This window comes from Dicentrarchus labrax, unplaced genomic scaffold (assembly GCF_905237075.1).
Source record: "Dicentrarchus labrax unplaced genomic scaffold, dlabrax2021, whole genome shotgun sequence".
NCBI lineage: Eukaryota > Metazoa > Chordata > Actinopteri > Moronidae > Dicentrarchus > Dicentrarchus labrax.
The window spans coordinates 15,839,406-15,860,679 of record NW_026136720.1 but is presented as its reverse complement, the minus strand read 5'-3'; the positions used below and the strand labels follow the sequence as shown (position 1 = coordinate 15,860,679).

General features: G+C 38.8%; 3 protein-coding genes across 3 annotated transcripts; 1 reads left to right on the top strand and 2 right to left on the bottom strand.

The window, feature by feature from the left end:
* Positions 1-237: 237 nt before the first annotated feature.
* scamp5a (secretory carrier membrane protein 5a) lies at positions 238-8,253 on the bottom strand. The gene is made up of 7 exons (XM_051383056.1): positions 8,047-8,253; positions 7,063-7,144; positions 6,748-6,867; positions 5,301-5,457; positions 5,118-5,219; positions 4,242-4,359; positions 238-3,360 (listed from the first exon to the last, which is right to left on the bottom strand). The coding sequence occupies exons 2-7, from the start codon at positions 7,067-7,069 to the stop codon at positions 3,172-3,174; spliced, it is 693 nt and encodes a 230-aa protein (XP_051239016.1). The 5' UTR covers positions 7,070-7,144; positions 8,047-8,253; the 3' UTR covers positions 238-3,171.
* A 1,411-nt stretch (positions 8,254-9,664) lies between these two features.
* On the top strand, positions 9,665-14,504 carry parp16 (poly (ADP-ribose) polymerase family, member 16). The gene is made up of 7 exons (XM_051383055.1): positions 9,665-9,770; positions 10,562-10,758; positions 11,312-11,449; positions 11,536-11,742; positions 11,925-12,096; positions 12,199-12,343; positions 13,480-14,504. Exons 2-7 carry the CDS (start codon positions 10,570-10,572, stop codon positions 13,613-13,615), a joined length of 987 nt encoding a protein of 328 aa, XP_051239015.1. The 5' UTR covers positions 9,665-9,770; positions 10,562-10,569; the 3' UTR covers positions 13,616-14,504.
* Positions 14,505-16,977: 2,473 nt separating this feature from the next.
* si:ch73-330k17.3 (IGFBP domain-containing protein) lies at positions 16,978-19,729 on the bottom strand. Its single transcript, XM_051383057.1, has 4 exons — positions 19,402-19,729; positions 18,157-18,244; positions 17,327-17,522; positions 16,978-17,230 (listed from the first exon to the last, which is right to left on the bottom strand). The coding sequence occupies exons 1-4, from the start codon at positions 19,727-19,729 to the stop codon at positions 17,171-17,173; spliced, it is 672 nt and encodes a 223-aa protein (XP_051239017.1). The 3' UTR covers positions 16,978-17,170.
* Between the last annotated feature and the right edge of the window lie 1,545 nt (positions 19,730-21,274).

Below are 21,274 nucleotides of genomic sequence, written 5' to 3'. Positions count from 1 at the left end.
CTTTCTTCAGTCAGGTTTTAACCAACATTTTGAGATTTTTTAAATTTATTTTCCCTGGAACATTTTTTGGAAAGGACTACGTCATTTGGTATAAATTAAAAGGAGAACTCTAATCTTTTAAACCTAAAAGTCACCTAATACGGAGGTTCATGTTTCTACGTCTACGGCAACATATGGGAAATTCTAGCTGGTGTGTTTAGACCAGTATGCAAACACATCAAATAACAAAACACAATGCAACAAGAACTGTTTAATATCTATTAGGGTAAGACCAAATAATACAAAAGTAATACACAAAAATGTATTCCTCATTTACTTCACTCATGGAGACACAGCCTCCTCAAACACTTCATTCACCTAATTAGAGCATGTTTCTACCGAATGTGTTTATCCATGGCAAATATTTTCCTCACCTCAAGTAATAATATATTAATATCTAGTTGTGATATAGTACATGATAATACATATCAAACAACATACACTACATGTGGGAACATGGAGTTAATGGGAAATGGCTTTCAGAAGCTTTGATACAGCAAAATGAAATGAGCATTAACTCTGCAGTTCCTGCTACACAATAACTATACAGCTGTTATTCCCATACTCACATTAACTGTGTTGTATGTACACATGGAAAAACGTTTTGACTGATCCAAAATTCACCAAAGACCATGATAACTTACTACACACAGAGAAACGTAGCTTGTTGGTTCATCTTTGTGCATACTTTACACTTTACTTTGTAGAACTGATCAGCTAAACTGTGCATTTATTGACAGATGAGCGTGTGAATAGTACGGTTTACAGGATTAAACTTCATAACTACCGTGTGTGCATCTGCTGGTGAAAATGTTATGCAATTTATACTAGTGGTGTCCAACTTGAAAATAGGCCCATTTTTCAATTTATGTTATGGTTCGTTACTTTTCAAAGTCTATATTTGAAGGCCTGCACAACAGGACCCCACTTGTTCCTAATAATTCTACTGTCTAATATATTTATGTTAGTATTGCTCCACTGTGATTCACTGTGAATTTAATTTGCACGGATGTCAACAGGTAACCTAGTGCAAACATTACTTAAAATGTTCAAACAAGAAAAATTATAGTTTTAAAAAAAAAACGTATCTTTTACCCACAGCCATGGAAAGACACAACAAACATGTGCTTCAACTTCATTCACACGTCATCCAAAATACACAAAATAAGGTACAAAAAAACAACAAAAAAGTAAAACAAACATCCTACTGAATACCACATCATCACAATCAGACAAGACAACTCACAGGTTTTTGAAATAACGAGCATTCAGATACGTATCTTCACATCTTTTTCAAGTCTAGTACTGCATTACTGCATTAACCATATACTGAATCTGGAAGTTTTCAGAGAAGACTTGAGTGACACGAGGCAAAATCTTTTCACTGAACTCAATATGACACTGTCGGGCCTCCCGAGGGCTACGCACAAATATTCTCTCTTTCAATTTCACATCATAAAGAAATAATTGGCTTATTTTATATTCTATTTTCTTTTATATAAATATCATATTACACCTACTCATAGAATAACACCAACAGCCACAGAATGACACACTAAGGCCTGAAATCCAGAGCTTCAGAGACAATTAGTCATTTAAGCATTAACATGTAGGGGGTAAGTGGGAGAATTTGCCAAAGGGGGAAAACATCCATCACTTCATACAATGCTATGACCACCTACAACAATGATTATTAATATTTACTGTATGTCCAAGTGTTTTGGTTTTCTCTCACGTTTAACCTGTACAATGTTGATCTGGAATGTTTTATCCAACGAATAGCAACCCTAAATACTGCATGTGCTTTCACTTTAACATGTAATAATAATTTTATTTCACTGAAATCAACTTGCTAAACACATAACCGGTGTGTAATGACAAAACCAAACACCCTGAATGGTTGAATAATTGCGATAAACGGAGACAAAAGCCCCATACGTTGACACTCAAAGGGCTTCACAGGTGGAATTTAAAACCAGCTATCAACACCTTTCCTGAGAATGTAAAAAAAAAGAAAAAGGTTGAATCAAACTGGAAGGTTCATTGACGCAGGGCAACTTCTCATCAGTCGGAAAAAACTATCAGGTCACCAAAACATGAACTGCATAGGGTTTTTCTTTCATATTTTAAAGTTTTAACTCAAAAACCGAGTAGGGAAAATACGCTCGTCATATATTTTGTGCTAGATAATGCTTCCAGCAAATGTCTTCTGATTTAAATTATGTTAGAGACAAATTATTTCATACTTTTTTATTCATCTTCATCCTGTAATCGTTTACATTTTCTATATTTTGAAATGTTGGTTCTGTTGTCGGGATTTTGGCCAAGTTCAACTTTTTCTTTTTTCAACAAAAAAAAAAAGTAACAAAGTTTACATACAGAGTAAGAAAAAGACGATGAGCTTCTGGGCCACTGTTAAAAGAATCGTATGCTTCATATTTATCATACAGGCAAGAGACTGGTCTTCTTGTCTCACTCTTGCCAAGAAAGTAAGCTATAAGCGTATTTCCCAAATTGTCGAACCATTCCTGTACTGGGAAATGAGTCATTAAACTATTCTGGAGTTGTCAGCTGAATGGCAAGCAACTGCAGTACATCAACTGAGGGGCAAATGTTTTAGTGTTTGGTGACCTCCAGGACTAATGAAAGTAAACACTTAACAATATAGCAAATACAGTACATTAAAAGAAAAATACATTAATGGTCATTAAAAGATGTTTCAAACGTGTGACATGGGCAGAGGCAGAGAAGTAACTGCTGAACACAGACGAACCTACCTGAATAAACCGATGAAGCTCAGGGTATAGGTTTTAGCTATGTTATGTGTCTCCATTTGAAAGCAACACACACACTGACCAGCTAAAATTGAGCAGCATAAGAGATTTAAAAAAACAAAACAACAGCTTTTTAATAACTGGCTGTTGATTTAAATGTGAACTGACTTAAATGATTGACTCCCACGTGTGTCAGAATTCAATAAAAGTACACTTCCATCAAAAACATGACTTTTTTCTGTTTGAATTCAGCTTGTACAGTGTAATAATGAAGGGCACCTAATTCTGAATTGTGTTCTTAATTGATCCCTTTTTTATTTCGCCCACACGGCGAGCCGCCCCCACACCCTTCTTTGTCCTACATCGGGTCATCGTAGTTGTAGGTAGGAGCTGCTGAGTACTGGTTCTGCTGCACGGCTCCCTGCGCGGCTCCCATTGCCGCCTGCTGAGCTGCCTGCTGGACGTGGGGGTTCTTCCAGGCCCCGGAGGCCCACTCCTCTTGGGCTTTACCCAGGCTGCCACCGCTGCCACGGTAGAAGTTATGAACCTGCAAAGTAAGTCAAAAGGCATTTTACCATCATTACTGTGTTTCAGGAAAAAATCGAACTGAACTCCAGGTGGCATGAATGTTTGGTATCGCTGATGTTGTCCAGACTGTAATTTGATTGGTGCAACATCTGTGTGTTGAGCATTCAATACTTAAAGGTTACATATATTTTTATTAAAAATAAGTATTATTTTTTATGTATTAATCACTTTTTATTGCCAATGTGTGTACAGGTTGTAACGTATACAAAATGACATTTCACCAACCGTCTCAGTTGCCTGTGGGCTCATTTATGTGTTTCTATGTAGGGATGTGGGTCATATTTTCCACCTCTATGCACACTCACCAGTGTCTTCTCTCTCCGCTTCACTACAGTGTGCAACACTATCTAACGTTAGCTTATAAACGGAGCCTGGTAACGTCTGCAAAGGACCGGCACCCATCACAACACAGTCTCAGTCACCGAGTCTAACAGTTAAAGTTAACATTACTGCCAAGCTTGTGAAATATATGGAGACACTGTGGTTTTATCTGGCTAATGTTAGCTTGCTTGCTATTGTGGCTAGCTTAAGTTTCAGGCTTAGAGAGATGGCTTGTCAATGGGGGGTGGTCACATAAAGGGTTGGTATCAGATAAATTAGGATGTTTTTGAAAAGTGAAGAGCTCAGAGTAAGAATATAGAGCTGGATATGAGAATATTTGGTCCCCTTTAAGTCAGTGACTCCATTATGTCTAGTTCCTGTCATACGGGATGAACCGTAAAGATGGGAAAGACTCCCACGTTAATGACGGTTATCTGATTCTAGGGTTAACACAAAAAAAAATGTAATGATTAATTTATGCTTCCTTTTTACTGAAAAAAAAAGAAATAAATTGGTCACCTTGGTGAGGGCGATGAAAGATAGTACAGCCACCGCAGTAAACATGATGGTGGGAATCAGCATGACCACAGCTGAGCCAATGTTGGTGCTGAAGAAGGTTATGGTAGCCAGCCAGCCACTGATGGGAACAACAAAAGAGTTAGTAACATTTGTCACCTCTGACAATGCATTGTGCTCATCCAGTAGCCCCGTACTCACAAAATGGCTGCATGTAGATTATAAATATTAGTAATAATTGCTTTAAGGCAGAGGTTTTCAAACCGGGAGAGATGGGGGAGGAGGGCTGGGAGGGGTTTTAGTTGGGAGGGAGAGACATTGGGCAAAGATATAGTTGAAAGAGAAGTGCATGCTGGTGCAATTAATTATTCTTATTATTAACTCAGTCAAATCTCAGCACTAAGATATGATATATTTTAAGATTCAGTGTGACTTACACTCCCCGAGGATATCTCCTTATAACTCAGTATCAAAGTAATGTGACAGTTGTCTGCACATCCAAGGGCACGCTACAAACAGGAACTGCTAATAGCCAATTCTGCAAACTTATAGAGCCAATTTGCCAGAATTTGAACAAATTTACCCTCTGGGGGGCACACAGTTATCTCAGTATTGTTTGATGTGGGGCCACAGTGTCAGACTTTTAAAACCCCTGGTTTAAGGTAATATTGGACATTATTTGAGGGCTTTTCTAAATTAAACTTCTAAAAGAGATGAGTATCAAATTATCACTTATTTTCATTCAAACTCCTCGTTTAAGGAAAAATCTGACTATTAAATATGTGGACACATGACAAATGCAGATGCTTGCATACAGGGCGCAAAGGGTACTCACTGAATGGTTTGATGAGTATGAAAATTATGTGAATTGGTTCTTACCACACTCCCCAACCAGGAATGCCAACTGTCTGGATAATACTGATCACCACCTGGGCCATGAAGACGAAGAAGAAAGCCATAAAGTTGAAAGAGCTGTCGGTCCTGCGCAGAGAGAATAATAAGTGTCAGAAACAGAACAGCGGGGACAAACGTGGCGTCTGCTCGGAGTGGAAACCAGCTCACTTGAAGGCCTTGTAGATGGGCCTGAACCAGCACACGTAGGAGCAGGGGGTGAAGAGGATGAGCCACAGGAAGGCCATGCCGAAGTTGGTCGCTCCGCCACCTCCGCACATCCACGCCAAGCAGCCAATCAGGTTCAAAGCCAGTGTGGCACTATTCACTGTCAACATCACAGAGAAGGAGCAGGGATGACCAAAATATGACATGGCGAATGTCCTACAGGCGGATTACTCACAATTCAGCAGGACTGAATCACTATGAATCTCAGCAACTACTCAACACCACACTTTCAGTTCTATGTTAAAGCTACAATAATTTAATATATTCAGGAGCTACACTTTATTTAGCACACACAGCACACTGTTTCTACTCTACAAGTACCAAACATTTTGTGTAAACTAATCTACATTTAACCAGACTTACATTCTTGTTTTCAAATGGCAGAACCTATGTGATGATGAAAAAGATACCATGATGCTCATGTGAATATCAATTATGGGATGCAACTAATTATTGTTTTCTTTATTGATTAATCTGCCCAAATTATTCCATTAAAAGATTAGTTGTTTAGTCTATGTATTCACAAAAAACAGTGAAAAGAAGTGAAAAGAGCCCAAGATGTCTTCAAATAACTTGTTTTGTCTGACCAAAATTCAAAAATCTTCATTCTTAAGTGATATGCAATGGAAAAGCAGCCTCACATTTAAAATGTACACCAGTATGTAGGATTTAGTGTCATCTAGCAGTGAAATTGCAGATTGCAACTAACTGAACACCGCTTGCGTCTCTATTTGATGACCTGGGAATAACAATGGGCTGAAGAAACTACGGTGGCCACATGGTAGCTCATTCTAAGGTAACAAAAACACAACAATTCCTATTTTCAGGTAATTATACACTAATGAAAACATACCTGTAAATATTACATTTAATTTCTGCCAATAGATCCTCCTAAATGTTACACACTGGACCTTTAAGAAGCAGGAACCAGAAACCAGGCATTTTGCTTTAATATTAGATGAAAATCCAAATGGTCATTTTCTGCCATTTGATCAAAATCAGCCTGTTCGTGAATATGTGAATATTTTCTGACTCAAAACACCGAGCGAAAAGAAAGTGTCAAACAAACGTAGTATTTTCAAACGATGCAGAAGAAGAAATATCAAACTGGCTTTGTGCCAGACAGTGAAACTGGTCAATCTGGTCTCACAGCTACAGTAGTGTGTCTTTAATGTTTCTGGTAAAACAAAGTGATATGGGATGAATAAACAGAAGCGGTGCACAGGTTAACATACCAAGACGCAAGCAACATACACACTGAAACTTGAGTTGTAGTAAAAGATGTTTTCATGTTTTCGAGTATCATGAAAAGCGCTCTATAAGTAAAAAAGTGTTATTATTATTATTTCTATGTATTGTCTATGCAAACTTCTACTGCAGGTACACTCACAGATCCATAGATAGTAGAGCCTCTTGCACATGGTGCGATGCGGGTCTGGGATCTCGTTGAAGTCTTGGTAGAAACATGGCTTGAGTGGGATGAATCGAGGCAGGGGAGGGAAGTTGTTTTCTAGGATACAAAGACACAGTTCAACGCAGCTGCCCACACAACAAAATGTATAAAGAAATCCAGTCAAGGCAGTTGTGTGGCAGATTACAATTTAGGCTTTATAAATAGGGTTGATTTCACATTAACAGCCAGCTTTGTGCGCTGCCTCTAAAAACCACATCCATACTGAGTAACTGAACAGAAAGGAAAGCTCACCTGCCATGATGACCGGTTGATATTTTTCCTCCACTTGCAAACAGGCACACAGACTTCAATCTCAGCTGCCTTGAAAACCAAACTGCAAAGAAACAATGGAGCTATTTTATTATATGCAACATCACTCTCCCACTGCTCTCCTTGTAGGTAACAGGCCACAATCCTCCATAGGCCTTCCTGTGGATGCATGCACACACTACCCTGCCATGACAGACTTTAAATCCTCATATAATATTATTAGAGGTGGTGCCAAGCACTTCCACTGTGTCCACCCACTGGTGCATCACTCATTAAATCAACATAAGATTTTAAATATGATCACACATTACAGCTGTGTAATGCGCGCGGTGGGAAACAGTGTGGCCTTGTCGCGTTTGCAGAAAATGTAATCATAACCTATGGGGGTAAAAGATGCGTGTTACAGGCCTACAGAGTCTACACATTGGACTATATACAGTAGAGATGTTTGTTTAGTTCTTTAACCTGCCAGTAAGCTATAATCAACCATCATCCACGTTATTTGAGTGTCTGTAACCCACAGTTGAACGCATATGATGGTGGATGTGTGAGTGCAGCTCTGAAGGGCATCTTTCTGCCACAATATGTAGCAATCTCTGCCGTGAATATGCGGACTAATCCCGGTTTATTTTAATGCACTGGGCTCCTTAAACGGTCTCCTATGTGTGTTTCCTTCGGCGGATGGCAGTGATGCTGCAGTAGGAGACAGTGCATCGTGATCACAAGCGATGGAGAAGCGTCCTTCAAGGCTGTGCGACACGGTGCTTCCTCCTCATCCGAGCAGGTCAAGCCCAAAACCTCCTCACAATAAACCACCCGGGATAAAGATGTCGAGGTTTTTACTGGAGCCTACCATTTATTTATTCTAACACATTAATTAATCCCCCTCTTCCCCTTTAGATGGGAGTGCAATGAATGAAATACAGCGATTAAAAAAAAAAAATAATAAAATAAAAAAAGCCTTACCTCCAGTTTAGTCCGTAAATTGTAGACTATAGAAGCTTTCCAGTCGTTTTAATATAAGCATCCTATGGATTCATCGGCATTAAAAACATACACACTGGAGGAGTGTCTGATCTGGCGCGGTTCAGACAGAAATATATTATTCGGTTATTCCTCAAATGATGGGTTTGGGAGTAAGCGACGGTCACGTGACGTAAGGTCTTTTCTTTACGCACATACCCCCAGCCCGCCCCACCCCCAAACCCCCTCCCTCCGTTGGCTTTACCCGCCCGGGCACGGCCAGGGCCGAGGACGACAGGAAAAAACGGGATTTGTTGCTGGCCTGAACGCACCAATCAGAAAACAGTAATTATCTCAACAAGCCCCGCCCCCTCTGTGACGCTCTCTGATGCTGTCCACAGTGCTGAAAATCAGAGGGAGGCATTGAGCTACAGGAGCTGATGTGATTGGCTGCCTGGTAACACACTTTTAAATATACTACTATCACAGATAGCAGAGCAAAAAATAGGAAGATGAATTACAGTCCTACTCCGAGCGGGAAGGATATGTGATACAACTAAAAAAAACGTATTTAACTGGATGCCACATAGATGACATATATCCGAGGGTTTTTTCACTTTCTCAGAGGTTTTTTTAGCCCAAATGACAAATTGAAGGTATGTTTATTTGTGCAGCACATGAATGCAAAAAAAAATCAAAGAAATATGGGTAATACATAACAATACAGCATAAAATAGTAAAATATAAATTAAAGGGCTTGCAACTATTTTAAATCAAAAAGATAACTCAATAAATGTAAAATGTGTAAGGTGGATAATGATTAGTGCTCAGAGTTAAGGTAGTAGTGAACATGAAAGCTTTCAGTACCACTTCTTATAAAGGGTTTATAACTTTGTGGCTTTACTAATGATTTATTAATTACCAAAGCATTGATCAGTGAACCCATTACTGAGGCCAACCTTTGGGTTGTTCCCCTCCGACAGCTCTACCCTGAACAAATTAACACATTTCAGTTATTCCCAAGCTTAACAACAGTGACAAATGTTTTGCCCTGTAGCTACTGGATAGGCCACCCTGTTTGTCCCTGATGCAAAAAGAAATATTTCTAAGGGGGAAATTGAAGAAAAATCACACACTGCCCGTATCTGTCTGATGGCTGAAAAACCTACACTCTGAAGATGCATATTTAACCCCAAAGATATAAGACAGCAATGTACTTGTGATAAGTTTATACATGTTTATGCCTTCTTTCAAAATCTAATATGGCCTTTTGGTTTGGTTTTCACTTTTAACACCTTTGTGCCTGACAAAGTCTGGTTCTGAACAGCTGTTGGTGCAGAAGAAAGAGTCATTTTTTTACAAGAGGGTGTTTTTTATTTTGCTGTGGATCTTTAATGTCTCTCTCTCTCTGAGCATCAGCACAGTGTTATTAATGCCGCGTTCATTGTTCCTCGTAAACTTCCCTTTTCTTGTTGCTTCTAGCCCATGTTAGAATAAAGATGAGAAAACCCACACCAAACACTTATGGAAGGCAGCTGTGTGCTCTTCCTAATTATCATTTCACTAACAAGGTCCACTCTCCATTGGCTAACACATCTGCCACGTTTGTGTTTACACATTTCATTCCGTGCGAGAAAATGTCAGAATTCCGTTAGTTTTTCCGGCACTTGAACGCAGCAGCTAACGTTAGCTCCTCCTGCAGTGCTATGAGTTGAGCGAGACTGAAGGTAACGACAAATAATCCTATAAAACTAGTGTCTTTCGGGTGAAGTATGTCTGTGTGCAGCAGGGGTATATTCCTGATACATCGAGGATCCCACAGGAGTCCGACAATGGCGTGTTTATCACCAGTAACGTTGCTCGGCGACGGATATATTAGCAGCTCTTCACTTGTTGTAGCTCAGCTAATGTTAGCTAACGTAGCTTCCTCCTGTGCTAATTAAGAGGAGCAACATTACTAGCTAACCTCATCCAGGAACTACACTGTAACGTCAGTGAATGCTATATTGTCCGCACAGGAGAAGACAGTACATAAGGACTTATTGTATTTAGGTGTTGGCCTTAAAAGTTACTATTGGCTACAGTAACGTAGCCAGTTACCTGACCTGTTGGGCCCCTCACTAGCAGGCTCACCTGCACAACACGAGTTAGGTGTCAAATTGTGTAACCCTATCCCTAAATGTCTTCTCTTCAAAGTAAGAGACGATGAGGAGGGAGAAGATTTCATGCTGCCGCAATATGCATCCACCTCCTCCACACATTGGACATTTGTTTGTATGATTTTTGAGATCAAGTTATTGAGAAATTAATCATCAGCAGATTAATTCATCAAAACAATTATTAGGGTAAACAGATTCTGATCAAAGTACACAGTTTAGCAATACACAACAGTTTTTAATCAGTTTCTGTTACCCCCCTAATATATGTTGATGATCATGAGTTTTTTGCTGGGCTGTTATCACCTAACCTAATTTTTGGCTGTGCTCACTGTTTCTTATCTTATCACCTCTGTCTGCAGTGCTGGGAATGCAGCCAACGCTCCCACCTGAGGCGGTCAGAGAGCTGGTGTGCTCCTGTCTGCACAGAGACCCAGTAGCAGCAGACCTCCGCTGCAGCCTGTTTGTGGCTGCAGCACAGAACTACAAGAGGGACTCTTTGCTTAGACCCTTCCCTCCTAGATACATAAGCGGTGACAATAAGGACTTTGAGGAGCTGGTAAGATATATAGTGACAGCTAAAAGCATTTGAACACGCTCTGCTGTAGTATTAATGCTTACATGTCAAGCACTGACGTAATACACATACACTTGGTGGCAGTAAATTGCTGTTAGAGGTAGAAAGGTGATCGAGAACAAGAACGGCAAGACAACAATACGTGTACACAATGTTAAAATGGTACTGCAAATGGTTTAAAGGTCCTGTGTGTAACATTTAATAAGATCTATTGGCAGAAATTAAATATAATATTCATATTAGTGCATAATCACCTGAAAATAAGAATAGTGTTTTTGTTACATTAGAATGAACCGTTCTTATCTACAGAGGGAGCAGGTCCTCTTCTATGGAGTCTGCCATGTTGAACTGCCATGTTTCTACAGTAGCTCAGAATGGACAAACACAACACTGGCTCTTGATACGGCCCTTAATATGTTTTGCAAGTTTCGTATGCACTGTAGTCAACAGAAGGGGAATACTAGACTTACTATGGACAGATGTGACTACTCCTGTTGTGGCAATATGATCAAAAGAAGTTTGTTTTCTTCTCTAGTTGGCAGATGTGAAGTCTTTGCCGGGTGTGAGAGAGTTGGTAAGACTACGACCCAGAGAGGGAGATCATCATCTGGCTCTCACACACTGGATTCTCTCTTCAAAGAGCTTTGCTGTGAAGACGCTGCAGAAAGATGAGGTACATCTCTACAAGTATAAATACATAAACCACAGTGTCTTTTACTACGTTTTGTCTTGACTGTGTGTTTCTTTGATCTCCACAAGTACGCCAAACTTTGTAACCTGACGGAAAATGAAGGGATTCCTGCGCCTGTGCCAGACTTCCTGTTTGAGCTGGAGTACTGTGATCAAATGAATGCCAGGTTTGAGAAGACAAGGGCAGGCAGAGACGTCTTCTATGCATTCCACGGCAGCCGCCTGGAGAACTTTCACTCTATCATTCACAATGGGCTGCACTGTCACCTCAACAAGGTTATTTCTGCTTTATGTCGTATGTGGCACTAACAGACTGTCCCTTTATAGACCTGTATTATAACATACAAGACTTCAGTGAAATGTTTGGATTACTAAAGGATGAAGTGGAAATCAGATATTTTGTTGTTTCTGCCAGACACAAGAACTCAAAAAGTCGATCTTTTCTGCATGTTGTGTAGAACTCTGTGTTTGGAGAGGGGACCTACCTCACCAGTGACCTCAGCATGGCTGTCCTCTACAGTCCTCACAGCAGCGGCTGGCGAGAAAGTCTCCTGGGTCCACTGCTCAGCTGTGTCGCCTTGTGTGAAGTCATTGATCACCCGGATGTTAAGTGCCAGGTGAAGAAAAAAGGTGCGTTAACAGTGTGAGTCACTGCACACACATAATTTAAATCCTCTAACACTGATGTTTAAAACCCCTCGTATTAAAACCTCGTATTATTTCCCCTTTTAGATTCTGAAATTATTGACCGTCAACGCTCGAGAGCAAAGAACAGCGAAGGAGGGGAAGTGCCGCTGAAGTACTTTGTAGTCACCAACAATCAGCTTTTGCGAGTCAAGTACCTGCTTGTTTACTCTCAGCGGAGGCACCTGTCCAGGTAAGAATCTCCCAGGTCAAATGTAGTGTTGCAGATCACTTGTGGGTAAAGGCTGTAAATACTGAAAAAGTATTTATAAGCCACATTTCATGACACCTTTTGTATGTACAAACACTCGAGACTTGACATTAATTCTGAATGGAATCTTGAAAAACAGGTTAGTGCTGCCTACCAGTACTCAAAGACTTAAAAGGCGCTCAGCAAAAAGTTCAACAAATGTCCTCTCAGCATACGAGAGCGGCAACCTTGTTATAGCCACTCTGCTTCTTTTGATCCCCACTTACAATGGAAGCACAATGCTAATCCACTCAACAATGTAAAAGTAATTCAAACTAAATCAGTGGTGGTGATGATCATTCCCTGTAATATAACTTAAAGGACCAGTGTGTAGCATTTAGTAGCATCTAGCAGTGAAGTTGCAGATTGCAACCAACTTTATTCCACTCGCCTTCCAAGCATGTAGGAGAAACTACGGTAGCAGTGAAAGGTGGAGGTATATTGTTATAGAAATTATGTATGAAAAGTATGTTAATAATAACATGCTTAATACTCTGAAGGTTCAGGCTTGTGACAGACAAGAGACTGCCTGCCTCTTTGTATCTGCATGTGTGAATTACCCAGCTGAGCTGCTCATATATGTGTGTGTGTGTGTGTGTGTGTGTGTGTGTGTGTGTGTGTGTGTGTGTGTGTGTGTGTGTGTGTGTGTGTGTCGTTTTGAGAATAAAAGAGTGACCCATCAAAGTAGTTAACAATTATTTGAATCTTTGTCAGAAATTAAAAGGTCTGCAATATTTTTGTGCTTAAATCTTAAATAGGAATATAGAAGAGAAATGGCTTCTTACAGAAATAAATGAATGAATGAATACGTTTAAAAACAAAATTCATTCATTCGTAATTCTACAATTACAAATCTGATTATATTTTACTAAAAAATAGAAAAAAACAGGAGAACACAAAGGGTGTGTGTGTGTGTGTGTGTGTGTGTGTGTGTGTGTGGAGAGAGAGAGAGAGAATAAAAGAGTGAAAAGAAGAATTTCCCCAATGGGGGATTAATAAAGTATATATCTAAATCTATCTATCATTTTGTTTATTATTGGTAAACAAAAGATGATTTTTGTGTTGTTTGTTTTTTTCAGACATTCCCGCAGCACCTCCTGGCTCCTCAGACACCATTTTGCTATCATGATGAGTCTCTACCTTCTGCTGCTCATATTCATCGGTGCCTTGAACTCCACCACTTTCGTATCCTTTTGGAACAGACTGTTCAGGTGACAACAGGACAGACGGCCTGGATGTTCATTATCCACAGTGCCTTCCTGATCAGAGACTGACTGGAGGCCCGAGCAAAGATAAAAGTTTTATGCACCTTTTATACTGTTTTCTCTCTACAATCGTTATTTTCTTTATTTGTACAAATAACTATAATTATTGTTATTCCAAGATAACATATCTTTTCAAATAGCAGCTATTGGCATCCTATTGTGTATTCATTTTGTTAAAATAGGTAATAAGACCATTCTGCATCTTAAAAATGTTATGCAATGTTCCATCTGTAATTTGTATGGTTTAGTAAAGTTCTGTTTTGTAGATAAGTTCTGTTGCTGTGTGGTTTTAGTCCTCTGAAAGGCACTGTCGTACTAACCAAAGGGGGGGGGGAGTAGACAATGAAAAATGAAATAACTGCAAAGCATGGAGTCAAACGTTAAGATGTCTTTTTGTTAGGTCTTAAGTACTGAGGATTTCTAGCACATTAACAGATTATATTTGACTTATAAATGTCCGTCTGTTAATCAGGCACTAATATGACTATATTCCAATTTAAATGGTTACTTTCTCATGGTGTGACTTAGTATCACTCAGATTTAGGGAAAAATGGGAAGGGACCTTTTTATAACTCATGATTTAGTTGTAACTTTAAGGTATTGAATAAAATAATTAGGCTTAATGAAGAAAAAATATATGAGGTGGCCACAGTGCTGACATACTGTATTTATAATGATGAATCCCAGAGAGGCCACTGACAACCTCATTTATTATACATAAAATGATTTTATATCCTTATAGCGGTAAAGGAAGTACATTGTATATCCTCTTAAAGGCAACAGGTTGATCAAATTTGTTACAATTTTTGACACTAATAAAATTGTACTTTTGCTTTAAATTGTTTCAAGGGTTTGAGTGAGTTTAGTTTGTACTGAAGTTGACTGAAAAATCTTTTATGTTGATTTTAAATGATTGTCAGGCTTTTCTAAGATCTCTAATATCACACATTATTCAGACCTGCTGAAAGTAATCATGTCGAAATGTCTGCAGCTGCTTCCCATACATCCAAATCTTCCTGAAGGTCACTCCTTTACTGTAATCTCTTGTGCTTTTCTATTGTTCCCAGGTTTTGTGTTGTATTTAAACTTGGGTTCCGTCTGTCTGACAGGGGCACATTTATTACAGCTGGCAGGCAGACAGTCCTTTGTTATCCGTTGTTTTTATCAGTTAAAAAAAAAAAGTGAGACGGCTATATGGGATTGATAACAGAGGCGGCCTGCTTTGGTGGCAGAGCCCGTCGTTCTAATAGATACCTGATATACTGATGTGTATCCAGTTAGGAGCACACAAAATGTACAAAAGGAATAGATTTTGGATAGTTGTTTGTGGTTTGACAAATAACCTTGTAAGAAGACAATTTAATAACTTTAATGATGGAGTACTAGATTCAGAAATTACCTTTTTAAAGTACCTTTAACAATGATTTCATTAATTTAAGCATAATTACTCGTACAATACTAACAACACAAGAGCTATTTCTCATTCATTTGCTCATGTTTTCCTCCTCTGCCATTTTCTTCAATTTGTTTTTAAACAAAATTGGACAGTGAGCTTCACCTCCTTCCCTCCTGTCTGATTAAACACCAGATATTATTTAGATATCACACTATTATATTGATGCAACTGACTGAAGTTAAAAGAAGATGAAAGAAAACGCAGTCCTTTGTTTTGGTATAAAAACCGACTCCTTGCGAAATCCTTAAGATAAACTGCTTCTCTTCAGAAACGGCTCACATTTGAAGGACACAGAACAAACTGTCCATTGTTGGTCCACACTTTATTCCCTTTCTGTACAAGCTTCATTATTGCTGCCTCATAAACCGTCTGTTATTCAATAACCATCAACTGTCAGGGGGGCAGCGATGGCAGAGGGGACTCAAGACGCTTCACGTCTCCTGTGAACCTGAAAAACTCACAAAAAATGGGAACAATTAAAACAGAAGAGACACAGTGCTGCACTGATACGACCTTTTAATATACTACATTGTTGTACCTGTCTTATTCCACTTCATTTAACAACTTGCTGCATTGTTTCTACTTACTCTAGGTGCCCTCACCCATTCACTCATTCATGGTTCAATATTCACTATAAAGTTATTTTAGAAGATTACACTTAAGAACAAGAAGAGTCTGCAGCTCTGTGAGGCTGTACTTCAGCATGACGATGCTTTGAGCTAAATACTAACCACCATGCTAACATGCTCACAATGACTGTTAACATGCTGATGTTAAGAGGGTAAAACCTTATTCAGCATCGTAGTTGAGCTTGTTGGTATGCCAACATTTTCTGCACTGAACACAAAGTACAGCTGAGGCTGATGGGAATTGGGGCTACAATTAACGATTATCTTCATTCTCTATTAATCTGCCGGTTATTTTCTTGATTAATCGATTAGTTGTTTGGTCTATAAAAAGTCAGAAAATGGTGGACAATGTTTCCCAAACTCCAAGATGACATCCTCAAATGTCTTGTTTTATCTACAACCCCAATATACTCAGTTTAACTGACATCGAGAAGTAAAGAAACCAGAAAATATTCACATTTAAGGTTTTTATTTATAAAAAACAACAACTTGATCAATTATTGTGAAAGTAGTTGGCAAGTAATTTAAAAGTTGACAACAAATCGACTAATTGTTGCAGCTCTAATGGGAATGTCATTAGTTTTCCTGGTCATAAACCAAAGTATTGGACAAATTAACATTTGGACCTGATGAAGCTGCTAGAAGACAGGTCAGAGGATTCATTCTAAGGGTTGACATGAAAGTCTCAACTTGATTTAATGAAAATCCATCCTGTAGTTGTTAGTGTATTTCAGTCTGCAGCAATGTGATGGACCAACCGACAGACCAATATTGCCATCCCTACAGCAACACCACTATAAACTGTTTCTAATTATGCAGGTAATGTGCAAAGCATCATGTTAGTTAGTGCTTCATTAATTACCATCTTCTATTCACTACTTTTTATTAGGCATTGTGGAAGAAATTGAGTGTAATAATTATCAATAGAGAGTGCTTAGATCTCTGGAGGAGAACAGTTAATCCTTTTAAAGTGTTTTCATCATTTACCCGCAGGTACACTTGTGAATGAGGGGACATTTGTCTTTCAGCCAGGTAAAACATTGACCACACTCGGGCTTAAACGTACGATACACTCAACATACAATAAACTATGTGAAGACAAATGCTAAAACTCACCACAGAAGCTCACTGATAACAATGTACATCAAGTGAATGCATAGTATAATAACTGGAATAGATCCAGATCAATCATCATTGTTCCCATTAAATGAATCAAATCAGAGAAAGTACAGTATTTAAATGGTATTTTATTTGTCATGTTTTAGAAATACATAAAAAGTCACGTTTTTATTCAGGTTTACATTGCATACAAAATGTGATTGTTAGGTGAAGAATGTTCAAGTTATACACATAGCTGCCTTTTTTCCATGTTGCTACATGAGCTAGTTCTCCTCTGGGTTTCCTCTTGTTACACTGGGAGTTACGTCGATGCGTCTGGACAAGCTGGGACCAAACACAGAAAGTGCCCCTCAGAAGTATTCTACAGAGAAAGAAGAAAGACAATACAGTGTTAGATTAATGGGTAAAGTGTTTCAAGGCAGTGCAGTACAGTTTCTCATGCTTCTCTCCCACCTACCTGTAGGTTGTTGTGGCATACAGGATTATGAGCCCCTGTCAGGTGATTGTGCACACACTTCCCAAAGCGGTGTAGACAGGAAGAATCAGAGTGGGTGCAGGTCTGAGGGCATGATGGGGGTTTCAGCAGCAGACAGCTTGAACAGGAGGTGTGTTGGCAGGAGCCCTGGCACGTCGTCTTATCCAGAGACACAAACCTACAGAACGGGAACATATTTCTGTTCAAAATCCAGCATGTGAAGACATTAAGGCAGGGGTCTCAATCCTCCCCCCACCTGCCCACAACATAATGTTAAAAATATAATATAATCCAGCCTGCAAGTCATTACCCCTTTGTGTATAAAATTACAGTTTTATCACAAAAAAAACATGTATTTTATTTGGCACAAAATAAAGGCAAAGGTCAAAGATGCCTGCAAATGTGTGCAAAGGGTTGATAAGAAGAGAGCAGGTTTCAGAGCTTCTGAGTTATGTGGTAAGTGAGTTAGTCACCAAAGCAGGAAACTGAAGGGCGGTTTCTGAGGAATTGCAAGTTGCTGATATTCATGTGTCCAGAAACTTGTCTCTTTTTGCACACACAGTGGCAGAACGGATCAGCAAGTCATCAAGTGACATGATCAGTTATGCTCAAACTACTGCATATATAAAGTTTGCATTTTGATGTGAGTATGATGTTAGTTAACAGTGTTATTTCAGAAATATTGCGCTTTCTTTTAGTACTTAAACATTGCAGGTCCACCTGTGAGATGACAATACCAGCAGTAGCATCAAGCCAATTTGAGTTCGAAGACCCCTGCATTAATGGAAAAACAACTTTTTCCCACCAGTTACCTTGCAGAGCAGATTTCAGAGGGGTTGGCCTGACAGTATTCCTTGGTGCACTCTGGGTGACAGCTCTCTGGATCGAGGGGTTCAATCACTGCGCAAACACACATTCAAACAAACACTGAATGAGAAACAGAACTGGGACTCGCAACTCACAAAGCATTCTATTGATCAAATTTAGTATTTACATTTTTTCCAGAACAGCAACAAAGCATGAAAATCTCTTATCTCGTACTACGTCTGATACCGTATCAATAACGGTGACAACTCTTTTTGTCGTGAAGAGATAAGAGGTGTAATTATGGCTTAACTGTTAGCAGGAACCTTTGAATCAAAGGAAGCCTTGACTACACTATCAGTATTCACAGCTCATAAGCAAGATTTACCACATTGGCACCACTCCCACTGCAGGGACTTAGTGGTCAAATTTAACTCAAGTACAATACATGAGTACAGTTTTGAGTTTTCCATTTTATGCTACTTTACACTTAAACTCCACTACATTGTACTTTTTAACGTCACTACATTTATTTCACAGCTATTAGTTACTTTGCAGTCAAACATTTTACAAAATATATGATCAGTTTTCAAAATATGATGTATTGCCACAGCTTGAACTACCCAACAGCATAGTAAAAATAGTGTAAATAAATTAAAACGCTGTTTATATTTTAACTAATCTCTAATAATAATACAATATTACAACCAATACAAATATAACATTGGTGGGAGCAATTGTACTGCATGATGAGTACTTTTTATTTTTAGATCCTTGCTACTGTACTTTTACTTGTAATGGAGTATTGTGTCATTGCAGTATTGCTATTCAAAACAAGTTTTCAAATGCTATATTATTAACTTTTTGTTTTTTGTAAAGATTTGTTTTATTGAAAGATGCTCCGTTTACATATCAATATGTAAGACACATAAACAGTTCCATATGTGCATAAAAAAATACAGTTAAAAGGGAAAATACACATATATGTAAACAGATACAAAGACATTTGTGTATAAAACAATAAATGTTATTTAATTTAAATATATATATATATAAGTAAGATAGTTACATTAGTTCTATAGTTACATGTTGTGATGCAAAATTAAGACATTGCTGCACCTTTTTTTAAAACTGGTGGTTAAATTTGAAAGAAATTTGGCTCACGGAGGCATATTGAATGAATCAATGATAAAAACTAATCCTGGGCACACTACCTGCTTGATACTAATTGAGGTTATAAACTATAATCTCACCTGCTTCACAGATCCCTTTGCGCTCTGCATCTGCTTTGTCAGTTGCTGAGTCCTGGTAAACACACACCAGTCCCTCATCACACTTGCCCAGATAGTCCCACGTTCCTCCACAGGTCTCCCCCTCTGTTCTGGCACAGACAGGGCAGCAGCCACAGACGCCTGTCGTGACACCACCTTTACACTGGAGCTTCAGTGCCCGCCGGGAGGAGCAGTGGATCTGCTCGCAGGGAGGGCAGTGGAGGGCCTGAAGCTGCTGAGCTGCTCCAGAGGGCATTTCCTCTGACCCCAACGCCCCCAACAAGGCACTCCAAAAGAAGAGCATCCACATCCTTGATCGGCCTAATGTTATTCTGGGGTGAGAAAACCTGCCAGCACCTTTTATACAAATGTTGACCCATGGGATAACACACCACCAAGGCTTCATAGTTTATGAGCCACAGCCTCCACCCCCCACCAGCAGCCAATAGATGAGGGCAGGGGGGTTGTTCAATGGCTGCATTTAGTTTAAATACACAGTTAATTATCCCCACGTCTTATCTTCACACTATCAACATTATGTTTTGAAATAATTCTTCCTTCTGAGCTCCGTTAGATAAGTCTGATGAAGACTGACCCCCTTTGTATTTGGAGTCACATGACCTCTGGAAGAGTAATTCAGTGCACACCTACAATCAGGTAATGACCTATTTCTTGAAAGAACAAAAGGATTAAGACATCAGCAGATTATCTGATCAGGACATCTCGTAATTTTCGTATCTCTGAATAAAAACTCAGGGGCAGGTTGTGTACATAACAATAAAAGATGGCCACTGAACATCAATCAAGTTATACTGGAGTTTTCAATATAAATGCCGCAAGACGCTGGAGAGGTCAACATGTTAACTTAAGTTAATTAATACTTAAGTATTTCAGGTACAAATGGTTCTAGGTGATCAACTAATTACCACCTTATTAAACATAGAAAAACAGCACAACCATATTAATATTAGAATGTAATAGCACTTATTTGGTAACACTATGAGGAAATGTCCTGCTTAAAAACACAGAAAACAGAAAACAGGGAAACATAAATGTACAGTCACTAATATCTATGTATTGTATGTTGTAGACGTTGAGATTGCCACAGAGTTAAATATAAACCAGTTTTCTCAATTGTACTCTCTTCTCATGAAATCCAAAATTTGAAACGTTTAGTCGAGACACACATACCTTTGTTCACAATGTGACTTACTGTAGGATCATTTTACAGTCCTACATACAATCTTTATAATTGTTTGCAAAAGGTCACGTGTTTAAAGAATGTTCCAAAAAACAAAACAAAAAAGTCAAATTCAAAAAGATTTAATGGATTTGGTCACCATTATATTAAAAATATAATATTAAAGAACACATTTTAATGATTTGAGTGGCGCTGTGTGATGATTGTGTGTTTGTCCTTGATGATTTAATGTAAGTATAGGTATGTATTTGACTATAATGCATTATGTACTTGGCATCATTTTAGAGTGCAGCTCATGTCAATAAAACTGTGCAAAGTCACTCAGGACTGTGGTCCCCAAATGTGCAGCAGAAACAAATATGAAGTTGTTTGATTAAAAGCGGTCTGATTTTTTAACTTTTACGTGACTCAGATAAATCCAGTCATGATTGATCCGCTCTTAAGTGTTTCTAGTAAATATCATTAATGGCAATTTTTGGATCAGTGTAGCATTAATGTCACTAACATTGTTTAATACAGCAACACTGAAGCCTACTGTTATCCACACAGGAGGTTGAGTGCAGTGTACAGCAGATACCACGATACGTAACCTTTACTAACATTATATTTAATGTGGCCCTTGGAGGTTTTATTTCCCAGGTCCAGATGACACGT